General features: G+C 42.3%; 1 protein-coding gene across 10 annotated transcripts in view; it reads left to right on the plus strand.

Moving 5' to 3' along the window:
* Positions 1-13,378, plus strand: part of Aopep (aminopeptidase O (putative)) — a 306,012-nt gene that overhangs the window by 230,368 nt on the left and 62,266 nt on the right. For 3 of the 10 annotated variants that reach the window (XR_011704742.1, XM_071602504.1, XM_071602505.1), the window contains exons 12-14: positions 2,187-2,249; positions 2,431-2,505; positions 12,763-12,816. Coding sequence is in view for 4 of the 10 variants with exons in the window: in XM_071602504.1 (XP_071458605.1) it covers positions 2,187-2,249; positions 2,431-2,505; positions 12,763-12,816 (192 nt within the window). In the remaining 6 variants the exon portion in view is untranslated. Of the gene's footprint in view, positions 1-2,186; positions 2,250-2,430; positions 2,508-12,762; positions 12,817-13,378 lie in introns of those variants that run through there. The other 7 variants (XR_011704744.1, XR_003585436.2, XR_011704745.1 and 4 more) reach the window with 4 other exon arrangements.

Genomic DNA, 13,378 nt, shown 5'->3' on the forward strand with positions numbered 1-13,378 from the left:
GGGCAAGAGAACAAACTAGGAAAAAGTTGGGAGAAGCTTAGAATGGACCCCAGCTTTTGCTTCCCACTCAATGAGGCACTAGAGGAGGAGAGCAACAGACTAAGTCTCACTGTTCAGCTTATGCCAGAAACAGATGCTCTAAGAACTGAGTGCTAGGGAGAGAGGAGACTGCATCCTCCCAAGATCTGTCCAGTAACTCAGTGGGATACACGGAATTTAAAAACAATCTTGGTTTTTGTTTCTTCAAAGTCTATATGTTGAATTTTTTTTTTTTTTTTTTTTTACAAGTCACTAAAAAGTAACCTTTAAAAAGGTTGGTGTAAGTTAGGCACATCAGTATTGAGTGGTTCGTATCAAAATTCCTAGGGGCAGTGAACTTCCAAGGAAGAAAATAATGCTGGATAAAAGGAAGCATCTGCCAGGATGGATTTCTGCTGGTTCTGGAATTAGTAGTATAGAAGAAGCTTGGAAAGTTCATAGTTCTCTTTGCATTTAAAATTAAGCAGCTCCATGTAATCCACTTCTCCATTTCTAATTTTTTATCTGCTTATGTGTATGTGCACACAAAATTTCCAAAGCATTAACTATTTTGTCCATTTCCTTTATAGTAGAAAAATTGCATATGATGGCTGTATACAAATGTATAAGAAAATTAGATAATATGTTGAAAATGAGGTTGCATTTCATAGCACTTATCTACTAATGATACAGAATGGTTAATGCATCTATTTATACTTCTCTCTAGAGTCAAGATTTTTTTTTTCTTTTGTATTCCCGGAAACACAAACACTAAGGAAGATTCCTCCACTTGAGCAGATTTGTTGTTTATTTTAGGAAATAAATGTGCATCATTAATGTAAGTTTAAGTAGTCCAGTTATGAATATGGAATGAAGAGACACAATGAAGTTCTCCACTCTGATGTCTCCATTAAGAAGCTCCTCTTTGTATAAAATACTCCATAGCAAAGTTGCTTCTATTTAAAGTACTGAGTTTGATCTTGGCTTTGATCTAAACCTTTTGATCTTGAAAGAGGGATGGAGTAGCAATAAAGAGAGGGCAAGGCAGATTTTCTTTAAAGAAATGCGATAAACTTAAAGGGTGGTCAAAATCAGCAAACGAATACGACCCTACTCTCCTGCCGGCTCTCACTAGCAATCTGGTCCCACTACCTTCTGAAACTGATGGAAAACCTTTTGGTGATTACCTGAAAACTTGGGGGTAGCGAACACTTTTGTAAACGAAGTGGAAACTTTCTCCCTAATTATGAAAACAGATTAAGCTCCTTTTAATTCCACCAGTGACTTTGGAGCTGCAGGGCTGTGCGCCCACGCTGTCGGGGCGAGTGCCGCGCTGGCTGAGCGTAGCCAGAGCGCGGCGGCTCCCGCGATGCGCCGGCGGAACTGGGGGCTAGGTTTTTCTGCACTCCAGGCTTCTCTCTGGAGGTCACCAGCCACCTCCAGACCCGGAGGAACACTGAAAAGCTTCTACTTAATTGCGCTGTAATCTATTCGCGAACAGTGCATTTGGAAAGTTCCTTTCCCTTCACGAAAGCTATCGGACACTTAGCTTCTGACCCGAAGAGCAAGTACTGGCTCCTCGCGGGGCTGCGGGAAGCATCTCTGCAAAGCCTTTGACTGCGAGCAGGCAGCATTTCGTGTGCTCCAACCTCCGAGAAAGCCTTTTGCGGGTACCTAGGGCCCGGGGTCTGAAGGCTGCATAGGTGAAGCAGGCGCGCCCGGGGTCTGTCCACGCGTGGGGGGCGCCGCGGCGCGAGCATGGGCCGGAGCCCAGGAGAGGAAGAAAAACATTTGCAAGACGAACAATAAAATAGAGGGCGCGTGGGGCTGGGGCTGGGGCGGGGGCGGGGAGACCTGCCGGAGGGGCGGTGCGGCGGCCTATACCTTTAAGGCAGGCCCCGCCCCGCGCCGCGCCCGCCCGCCCGCCGCCCGCCGCCCGCCGCCCGCGCCCGCCGGCCCCGCGCAGCCCGCGCTGCGCTGCGCTGCGCGCTCGGTGCTGCGGGCCCGCGCCGCGCTCTGGGCCCGCGGGGCGGCTGGGTTCTGGCGCGGCCGCCTGCGTCTTCACCTGCCGCGGGCGAGGTGCGAGGCTGCGCGCCGGGTGGGCAGGGCTCGGGGAGGGAGGCGAGGCCGCCCCCGGGGTGAACTTGACTCTGTCCCTTTCCCCGCAGCCTCTGCAGAGCGAGAGCCAGGCCGGGGCGGAGTGCGGGCTCGCGCGGCAGGTGAGCGCCGAGGTGAGTGCGCGGGCGGAGCCGGGCGCCGGGGCGGCGGGTGCGGCCTGCGGGCGGAGGTCGCGGCCGGGGGCCCTGCGCCTGGCGGCCTGCGGGCTCGAGCGCGGCGGAGCGCTTTCCGCCGGCCAGCGGCCCTCGGCACCCGGCCACCTCTTTAAAATGTTCTGTGGTTCTTGAACTTCAGGTGACAAAATGGATTCGAGTGAACCGCAGACCCCGAAAACGGCAGCGAAGGGAGAAAAACGAGGTGTTTGAAAAGGTAGGGATCCTTGAGAGAGGACCGGAGAGGGTCTCTATAAATCGCCGCTTCCCGAAGCCCCGGGACCTGGTCACGACAATTAGAATAGCATTCTTTAAAAGTTTCTATTACATTTCCAATAAGCCGTAGCTGTAATTTCTGTGAATAATTCTATGGAAATATTGTCGATAATCGTAATGAGCATCACATGCGACGTTCTCGTGAGTGGCTGGTGCAGATCTGTTTCGTGCTCATTAAATAGAGCAACAGGACCCAGCGGTGTCCTTATTAGACCAGCAGTGCCGAGGTGCCTCTGAACCTGAAAGCCTCCCAAGTGCATCTCCTGCAGGCTTCTGTGGTGGGACAGAGGCGGTGGCCCAGCACTTGCCTGCACTCAGGTTGGAGTTTTCTGAGAATGGAGAGACAGGAAAGAAGTGGATTGCTTTCAAAACGCTAGGAGGGATTTTTACTGTAAAGCAAATGAGGAATTTATTTTTCTAAATTTAGAAATAAAATGTTACTTTGTAGAAGTTAGAACTGTCTGTTTTCTCCTGAAATAGTGTGAGGTTAAAACTTGATTCATCACTGAAATAAATATTTTGAAATAAGGTAAGTGATCTGTAATTTTCTGAGTTAGTTACCGAAAACTCTTGAAAGGGAACAATATTTCTACAGATAGATATGCTTTCTACAGCAGATATGCTTTCTGTTGCTTTTGCTTAGTTATATTTTACTGGTTTTTTTTGTTCTTGGTAGCACAGAGGGATTAAAATAGTGAGGAGTTGTTTTTCTGCTGTTAGAATGTATGACGAATCACTCTTAATTCTGCAGCCACATTCCTGCTGATAGTATTGCTGCCAACTTCTGTAATGTGTTGCCTTAGTATGGGCATCGCAGTGTCTGAGAACTTGCACAAAGTACACCAGAATGAAGGTGATACCAAAGTCTCCAAGTGCATTTAAGGATACCGGGCAGCTTCTGAGATAGTTGGAAAGAGAACTGGCCTGGGAGCATGGCAATTTGTAGTTAGACATTCTGTATGTGCAGAGTGGTACCCTGACCCTTCCTCTTTTAAACAATGAGTCAGAGATGTCACTTCAGTTAAACAGTAATAGAAAAGTCTTTTGAAACAGATTTGGGGACCATACCTCAGCATGCTATGGTAGTTTATGTTGATTTTTTAAAAAATATAGCACAGTGACAGTTGAGAGCATAAAGTATCTATAAAGACAGAAAAGAATTGTGGTGTGCCTCATACTTTACCAAAAAAGTTTGCAATGATTATTTTTTAAACAAAAAATAAGATTACTTAAATGCACAGTATATCATGCAAAAAGGAAAAGCCATTACACTTATGGATTTCTAGGCATCTTACTACCAAAACCTAATCGAGGAGTGACCTTATATGTGATAGCTGTGTTCCCACCATTGTGTCTTCTGAGAGTCAGGGGGACTAGAGAGTGATTGCAGATTTTACCTTCCAAAAGAATGGAAATTCTCCACTTGACTATTCCTCGATGAGAGTCTGTTGTGTTGAAACTTTCAGGAAGAACGCACTTTTGGCTCTTCCTCCTAGGAAATCAGGGCTGCAGTTTTAAAGGGAGCATGAAGATGAACTAGTCTTGGACCAACATGGAGAACTTCCTTTCAAGGAGTGAAACTTAGAACTGACTATTCCCCAGGGTGGAGGTGGGGCGGCAAGAGGATGGGACATATCAGAGTTAGAGCAGAACACATTCATCATTGGTGTCCCCAGTCTTTCCTCTGGTTCTGGGTAGTACCACCCAGCCTTTGCCTACTGTTTAGCCTCTGCAGCACCTGAGAGAAGGTTTGGAGTGGGCTGAAGCAAAGCATGCAGTGTTTCCAAGGGCCAGGTGGAAAGAAGTAAGGTCAGCGGCCCAAGGACATTGGAACAAGTCCTGAAGGGCCCGGAAGCCATCCTGCAGCTGTAGGTGAGGTGTGTCACTGTTTTGAAATACAGATTGAACTCTGGTAATGAGTGTTCCAGTCCGAGGTCATGTGTTAACCTTTAGCTAGGAACAAAGTAGTTCACTTACTGTTGACTCTAAAAAGTCATTTAAAAAATATCTGCACTGCCACAAGTAGAAGCAGATTACTCAAAGTGTCCTTTTTTTGTGCATCCACTATATTTTTCATGTACATTAAATAAAATGGTGTTTTCCTGCTTTCATTCACTTGATATTACTGTAAAATAAGAAAGTGTGTTGCCATCATTCCATAGGGGTCCACATGTTGAGGGTAGCCCATGTCAATTTGCCTACTTTGTCTTCCTTGCCCTCACTCCTCTCCCCTCCTCCCCCTGCCCTGCCTTCATTCCCCAAGTGCCTCTGCAATCTCAGGCCTCTCAGGATTCAGCCTGGTTGAGTGGCCTGCATTAACTCTGCTCCTGTGATGGGAGGGTGCAGCCCTCACTGTTTGTGGAGGGCAGGAGCTGCAGGTATGTTTGTTTTCCCCCTTAAAGAAGTTCTCCATGGTGCCAAGTGATAGGCACAGCCTGATGGAAATGCAGGCTGAGGTTTTCCGTGATTTCAGAAGAGGAAGCAAAATAAACTGCCTGTGCTCAGCTGAGGGTTAAAATAATGAATAATGAAATAAAGTCAATTGGGTGAGAGAGATGCACCACCCAGATAAGTGATTTACAGCTCTCCTGGCCTTTCTGTCCTCTGGTCCCTGCTGCTTCTTGTCATTCCCACCTGCCTGAGAGCTGCCGGCCTTTGTCTGCTGTCTTAACAGGTTTCACTCCGTGTTCTCTCAAGATGCAGCATTTTTCCTCCTGCGTCTTCTAATACTTTTCTCTGATGTTTATTTCCAATATATTTTAGCTTCATATTGTGGCTTTTGTTCCCTCGTGCGACAGAATCCTTTTATACTGTGTTTTGTTTTCTTCATTTAAAATAACAAACTTGCCTCTCTTCTGCTTCTGGTCCTAGGGTATTTTCTCCTTCCATTCTGACATTCTTCCTTTTTCATGATTTCAAGCTCTTATTGTTTGGTTTGAGTGATTTCTATAATGAAAAGCAAGAACGTGAGGGACTGGACAGAGAACAGCTAGGACGGAAGGGTGAGCAGCTCTTCAAGGGGCAGGGGAAGCTTCCTGGTTGCAACAGTAAATCGTATGTGAGCGTTTTACAAATAACATTTTACCAGATAGCCGTTGGCTTTAGAAGAACACATTTTTTCCTGTTTTTACCTTTGTCCAATTCAAAAATAAATGCAAATTATGTATTACAATAAAAATTAAGGGATAACGTTTTTATAAACATAGACACGTGAAGTAATATGAGTTTTGATAATTTTTCAGTGTTGAAAAAATTATACAGTAATATTTATGGAATAAAGTGTTTTAAGAAGAGTACGTGAATGGGTTATGATTGACTTCTCTAAAGGAAGAAAATTTCAATTTTCAGATTCAAAAGAACTGTCCTTCCTCTATGTCTGAATATGCAAAAGACAAATTTTATGTTACTCATTTCTGGTCACCACTAAAGTATATATCATGGTATTGGAAGTGTTTCATTGGCTTACTTTTAAACATGGAAAACTGAATAGGCGCTGTAGCTCACAAGTAATGCTTTATGTGCGCTGTGTTTCCACAGAGTGTGCAGGGCCAGACTGGCCTTTGTTACAGTTGGTCGGGACTCACCCGAGGTGCAGAGGGTTTCCAGCTGCAGCACCCGTTAAGATTACTTTAATGGGTAACCTAATTATTTTCTGCTTGAACCTGAAAAGCAGTACTTGATGAAGTTTTCATTGAAATAATGCAGATTGAAACTTTAAAATCTAAAAAAGATGGTGGTGAAAAATATGGTCTTTGTTGTATTTAGTGGCTGTTTTAATTGGAGCCAAATGATAAGTTCTCTTATTTGAGCATGAGAAAAAAATATTAAAACTATTTTTCTTTGTGATAATGGTCCTTCCTGAATTACGGAACATTTTGCTCTACTTTCATTTGTCCTTTCTAGATACTTGATTCTGAATTACAACCAATGATAACCTAAGTTGGAATGTTAATTCACAGGTTTTAAAATTGTATGTAAAAATCCAGCTTGGTTTATGCATTTGCAGCCTTTATAGGTCCTTTTAAAATTTTATATATTGTAAGAAATACTTTTATTACAGTTATAATATTGAAATATTCAAAATAAGAAAGGTAGGTACAAAATTTAAACTATGTAACAAAGTGTAGTACTGCTCTGTTTGCCTTTTGTGACAAAAGTCTTGTTTTATGTTTAGTTATGGTTTCTGGAAACCAATATTTAAGACAAATTAAAATTATTTAGCTTTTTCTTGAACCCATAGAGCAGACAGTGAGTTAAGCCTGACTCCAGAGCCATCAATACACAAAACTTCGCCAAATGGCCCAGAGTGACTTAGGAGAGTGCTGAAGAGAGAGTCCCTTTACTTTGCAGGAGGCATCCTCCACCAGCAGAAGGGTGGGCTCTGGCCTGCAGGCCATGCAGCTAAGGCCATTCCCAGGCACGGTGCCCCTGCGTTTTTGAGGGTGCTGCTGTCCTGTGAAGAATTCATGATTAGCTGGCATTTGTGTGGCCCCTCTTCCTTTACCAGGCCTAGGCTGATCCTGATTTCCATAGAAAAGCTTTATGGATCCTAATGAGTCACAGCTGGGGCACCACCGCCCAGACCCTCCCTCCAGCCCTGTCTGTGAATGGCTCTGAACTGAGTGCTGATTGAGCCTCTGGATGACAACTTACTTTAGTGATGGGGGGAGGCAGAGTAATTTATTAAAAGTAATTACAAAGAAGCCAAACAAAAGGTAATTTCAGTGCCCCTAATTATTGCTGCTGTACTTAGACCTGTGAGTACTTTGGTCTTCTTTGAGGGGTCTCCCCATTTTTTTCCCTTATAAATTCTTAATAGATACATAATGTATTAAATCCTCTGTACCCAGATCTCAGGTTAGATCTGGTTTCACAGAATCTTGCTCCCCACCCCCCAAAAAACTGAACCAGGGAATAATTGCTGATAAAATGTGTTTTTGGTAGCCTCAGGAAGGAATTTTATACCATTAAATTTTCATCTGTTCTGTAGATTTTGTTTAAAAGGATCTGTAGTTTTAAGAAAATGTTCTGAGAATTCTAAATGTACTAAATTTACTTCCCATATCAACTAATGCAACAGGCGAATTAAAATACAGTCACCCACTTACCCTCACATACTTATTCACATATTTTAGAACGAGCAAATCTCTGAATGGAACCGTTAATAATAGCTAACACTTGCAGTGTGTCAGGCCCTGACTAAGTGCTTTACATGTGGCAGCTGATGTGAATGTACCATTAAAGTAGTGTCACAACCAGCATTGTGACATTGGGATGTTGTAGACTACATCAAACATTTGGTGGAAGTAGGTGAGGTTTAAACAAGTCAAATAATTGCTATAGGAAAGAATGCTTTGGGCAAGATTTTAAAATTCTTTGTTGTCAGGTTTTTGACAGTCCTAGACCACCAGCATAAAGTACATATTTCTAAATTAGGAAAATCCCAACCAGTACGTATTTTGAAAACAGTTGAAAGTGTGCAGATAATTACACTCTTGTTGATTCTAGCATGTTTGATGCCAGCGGCCATCAACTCTTCCATGTCATGAAAAATGAAAGCCATTTTCATATAAACCATAAGAGTTCTCCTGGAAAGGGAGTCAGGCAGAGAAAAATTTCATGGTTTTTAGTTACTTTTATAGGTTCATTTCTGTGACTGAAGGCTTTACTTGGCAGTCATTCTCATCTTAGGTATTTTAATGAGCTGCTATTTTATGTCTAGTCTCATGTGCCTCTAATAAGATGGATTATTTTTAGGAGCACCTACTGGTATCTTTTTTGGGTGGAGGGGGGCACTAGGGATCATTGAACCCATGGCCTGCTAACATCTTAAGTCCAGCCAACATTTATCTCATGTATGTTTCTGGCTCTCTGCTCACAGGAAAAGTGATACTCAACCTCAAATCCCTACCTCTTAGAAAAACACCTGTACCATGCAGCCTCAATAAGTATTTGTTGAATGAAGTAGATGAGTGAATCCTACAAATGATGCTTATTTTTATAAACTCATACCTGGCTATTGCATTTAATTTTTTTTTTTTTTTTTACTACTTAACAATAACTTTTTTTTTTTTTTTTTGCTGCTCTTTAGTGATATCGGTTTTCATTGATGTGTATTTGGTTGAGGTTTCTTGGCTTCCCTGTTGGGTGTTCTTGTTTACCTCTAGAAAGGAGCTTGGTGGAGAAGATGACTGCCTCTTGGTTATATGTGCCCCGGGAGCGCATCACCTGATAGGCCTTAGTTGATAAAATCATTGTTTAGCCTTAATTTTTTCATATAATTTTATGATTTTTTGGTCTCTTTTTTGGTGTTTAGGGGCTTATATTTTTGTTCTAATAGTTATTTTCACATAAAATTTTCTCTTTTTTCCTTTTTCTTGCTTGTTGATTCCCTGCTGTGAGCAATAGGGAAATTAGATATTAACTTTGTCCTGCCCCTCCGTTCTGTGTCTTCCGTTGTGTGGCTTGAAGTGGTATCTTTCAAACAAATGCTTGTGAGCCCTTATCAGGCTGCTGTGTTCTTCACATAATCTCTCATTTCTCCTTCTCTGGTGGCTGCCTGCAGTGTCAGTACACAGCCACCACGGGTATGGTGTTGTGTGCTTCAGAAACCACAGTTCTAGTTTTGCAAGTAAACCTGCACTCAAGAGTTAGCATATGTCTCAGGCTGATGTCTTTTGTGTCATTTCAAAGCGACTTCTTGGGCAGATGTCTCAGGGACAGCTTGGGCAACTGGATTGGCTGAATTCTTGCATGTTGATAGTTTTGTCTTTATACCTGAAGGTCAATTCCACTACATATAAAATCCTTGACTTATATTTTATTTTAATTTAAATTTTCTCTAAATATATTATTCTTGTTTTCTTGTGTTAAGTCTGATGCTTGTATCATTTCTTTTTCTCCTTGGAGTGAACTGTTCTTTTATCCTGGATGCCCAGATTTTTTTTTCCTTAAATTCCACTAATTTAACTCTAATGTGTCTCATTGTGGTTCACTCTTCCCAGTTGACATTTGACTTGTAAGCTTTATTTTCCTTATTTGTAAAATGAGAATTAACTGTTTATTTTTCACTTCTCATAGAGTAAGATAGTGTATACAAAGGGCTTTCAATTTATTGTTTTGCTATCTTGTTACCGTTGAAAGTCAATATTGTTAGAACTTTGAAATTTTCTAGACAAACGGGATTGAGTTGACTCTGTGTGTGACATGGGCAGTGGGAATTCAGTGGGTTTCACATGGTGAGTAGGCTATTCGGGTAGCTCCTAGATTTTACTGGTCAACAGCAGAGGCACCTAGGAAAATCCATCTTCACTGGGTTCTTCTCACACTCTTGCCCATCGTCTCAGCTTTGGATTTACATGATCTCACATGATATGTGCATAGAAAGATACACAGAAAAAAAATTAATCTTATTTTTCAGATAGTGAGGATTGCTGAAAACTCAGGTCAACCTAATCACCTAGCATGTTTTCCTGAATTTGTTGTCCATGAGGCCATATGTAAGAAGCTGCTGGGAAATACCAAGGAGACAAGATGCCATTTCTGGCAATGGGAAGATAAAACACAGTGTATCAAAGATCACTTAGGAATCACCTGTAATCCCAGCATGCACGCGCATGGGACAAATCCAAGTCAGTGTAGCAGAAGCTCCGCCATGAGTGTTCAAGGCTGTGTACCCTCTGCCCTCTGCCCTGGGGTTTCCAGGTCTGGCCTTGTTTGGGTAATGCAGCTGTTTACACATGCAGTCTGCAAATTACAGTGGGATATTGGGTAACTAAATTAGCCAAATCCATTTAATGCTTTTACCTGATTTGTAAGCACGATAGGGGCTTGATTAATCTGTACATAAATACTGTTGGTGTCTCTGTTTGAATATGTGATTTTTAAAAATAAATTCATCCATGTTTTGCAAGTGAGGTTGGAACCCATTAAAGGTTCTGATGACCCATAGGGATCAGGTTGATTTTGAAACTCAAGTTCAGAAATGTATCTATAATTCTGTGTATAGCATGTTTCTTATCATATTCTGTGTTTAGACAGTATATATACTAATTAATTATAGTTCATATCCACAACAAAGTCCTGAGTAAGGAGTAAACTGCAGTGCACAGAAAGGGGTAGAAAACAGCCCTCAAAGAGTTGCAGATGTAAGAATCTGGAAAAGAAGGCAGATTGAGTAGATGTATGTCAGAGGCGCACAGTGCAGTAGCTGTCCAGAGCAGTTGGCTCTGAGGAAGGAGGTCATGTCACTTTGAGCTGTTGTCATTGTCCACAGTCCTCACCTGGGCTGATGCAGGTACAGATTTTTATTTCAGTTCATTCAACTTTTGTTATATTGTAGACTTGATGGTACCGTGCTTTCAAAACTTAGGTTGTCTTTATGAATGTGTAGTCACGCTGTGAAGTTAGTGTTTGTCTTCTGCTCATTACTGTGAAGTGCTGCAGTGAGTTTGTCTGTCTTTGTACTTGGGGACATAAGATTTTCAGTCTGTTTCACTGTCACTCTACTTTTTCCCCTTTTGTTTTCATTGATTGTGTTTTCTCTCTTCTAAACATTTGGTTTCAAGTTCCAGGGTTTTTTTCAGAGGTTCGGTCTCTTACGGTTTTTGGATGTTCTGTTCTGTCATTCAGAAAGCATCCCAAATGTTTTCAGCACCACAACCATAGCATACATAAAATGGGGGCTGGGGTTGTGGCTCAGTAGTAAAGCGCTTGCCTAATATGCACAAGGCACTGGGTTCGATCCTTAGCACCACATAAAAATAAATAAATTAAATAAAGATATTGTGTCCACCTACAACTAAAAAAAAAAATACGTAAAGTGTTAAATGTCATGGAAATGTGTTTACATCTCCATTTGTTCGGCATCAACAGAAAGATAACTTTTTTTTTTTTTTAAAGACCTACCCCCACCTTTTGGGTGTCCAAGAAGAGACAAAGATGGTAAAGGCATGAGAGACAGTAAACAGAAACAGTGGAGAGAACTGGGAGAGAAGCAGGCATACCTCTGCATTTTGTTTGCGTGCAAGTTGGTCTTTTTTCCCCCTTCCTTAACACACACACACACACACTCTCTCTCTCTCTCTCACTCTTTCTCTCACACACACTCTCTCTCTCTCTCATTCTCACTCTCACTCTCACTCTCACTTTAAATTCCAGTGCTAAATGAGGTTACACCTTCAGCATTGATTCCTAATGATAAAGGTGAATGCTGAGCACCCATGGCCAACAGAAGCTGGTGGTTCAGAGTCTCTTAATGACTTTATTGAGCTGTATATATTTTATGTGCTATAAAATTCACCCATATACAGTTTGTTTACTCATATGCAGTTTGTTGAGTTTGTAAAGTCATACAGCAACTGTCACCATAGTTTTTTTTTTTTCTTTTTTCTTTTTTTTTTGTGTGTGTGTTTGTTTGTTTGTTTTTTGGCTGTGCTGGGATGGAACCCAGGGCCTGGTGCATGCTAGGCAAACCTTCTATCATTGAGCTACATCCCCAGCCTCACAATTCACTTTTAGAATATTTCTGTCACCCAAAGAGTTCTCTTGTGTCCATTTATAGTCAGTTCTCATTCCTAGTCCCGGTTCCAGGCAACTACTAATCTGCTTTGTGACTGTACAGTTTGCCTTTTCTAGAAATTTCACATAAATTGAATCATATACAATTTAGTCTTTTGGATTTGGTTCTTTTGTTTAAAGTTCAGCAGTTTGCACGCATCAGTACTTTGTTCCTTTTTGTTATAAAGTATTATTTCGTTGGATGGATAAAGTACATTTTGTTTAGACATTTACTGGTTGTTAGGTGTTTGGATTTTTTTTTTTTTTTTGCACCACTTTTGGCTATTATGAATAATGCTTCTGTGAACATGGGTCTGATTGTCTTTGAGTTGACATATGTGTTCATTTCTCAAGTGGAGACCTAGGGCTGGAGTGGCTTGGCCCTGTGGCTTGTAGGTGTGTGGTTACCAGGTAAAGATCCTCTACCAGAGTAGCTGCACCATTTTACATTCCCACCTGCAGTGTTGAAGGTTTCCAGTTTCTCCATCTCCTCCTCAGCACTAGGTATTTTCAGATTTCTTTTTGTTAGCCATTCTGGTGGGTGTTAAAGCATATTTTTTAACATTTAATCCTCCTATTTCTTGAGAGCATCTGAGAGTATCCAGACACCCTGATAACGCTTTTGTCCTCTGTTTCACAGGTCCAAAGGCTGTGGCCTCCTGGGTGGAATCTCAGTGTCTCTCCGGAATCCCCAGTGAGTCACTGAATCTTGAACTCTCCCACACTGGGTGGGGTTGTAGCAACCTGTTTTTTTCCTGACTCTCAGCTCCTGTGACTCAGAGCCCTCTGTGTCCTTGTAGCATTGTTAGGTGTGGTTTCTCTCTCTCCTGGAAATGATTGCTCTAATCCTCTCTGGAATTGTGTCCATGAAGTGTGGTGTGTTTTCTGCAGAAGTGCTTGTGCCTGAGGGCGGTCTCCTCTGCTTCTTTGTTGTCATGCTCAGGCCCCAGGCTGCCAGACCTGGCCACAGGGGCTAGTCCCACAGCTGTGCAGCCATATATCATCCTGTAGGAGGGTCAGCATGTGCCCCCTCAGGGCCTGGTGAGAGCAAGGTGGTCGTCTTGGTGCTGACTGAGTTCTTGCTGCACCCCAAGGGTGTGTCTTTGGAAAGCTCAGGAGAGGCTGATCACCTGATGGTGTGTGCACAGAAGTGCCATTTTCTTTTTTTCCTCCATGACAGTAAGACAGGAAAACACTCTCAAATTTATTTATGGACTAAAACAAACAAAAATTAGCCTTGGTTTCTTCCTGTAACT

Source organism: Marmota flaviventris, chromosome 16, assembly GCF_047511675.1.
Source record: "Marmota flaviventris isolate mMarFla1 chromosome 16, mMarFla1.hap1, whole genome shotgun sequence".
Taxonomy (NCBI): Eukaryota; Metazoa; Chordata; class Mammalia; order Rodentia; family Sciuridae; genus Marmota; species Marmota flaviventris.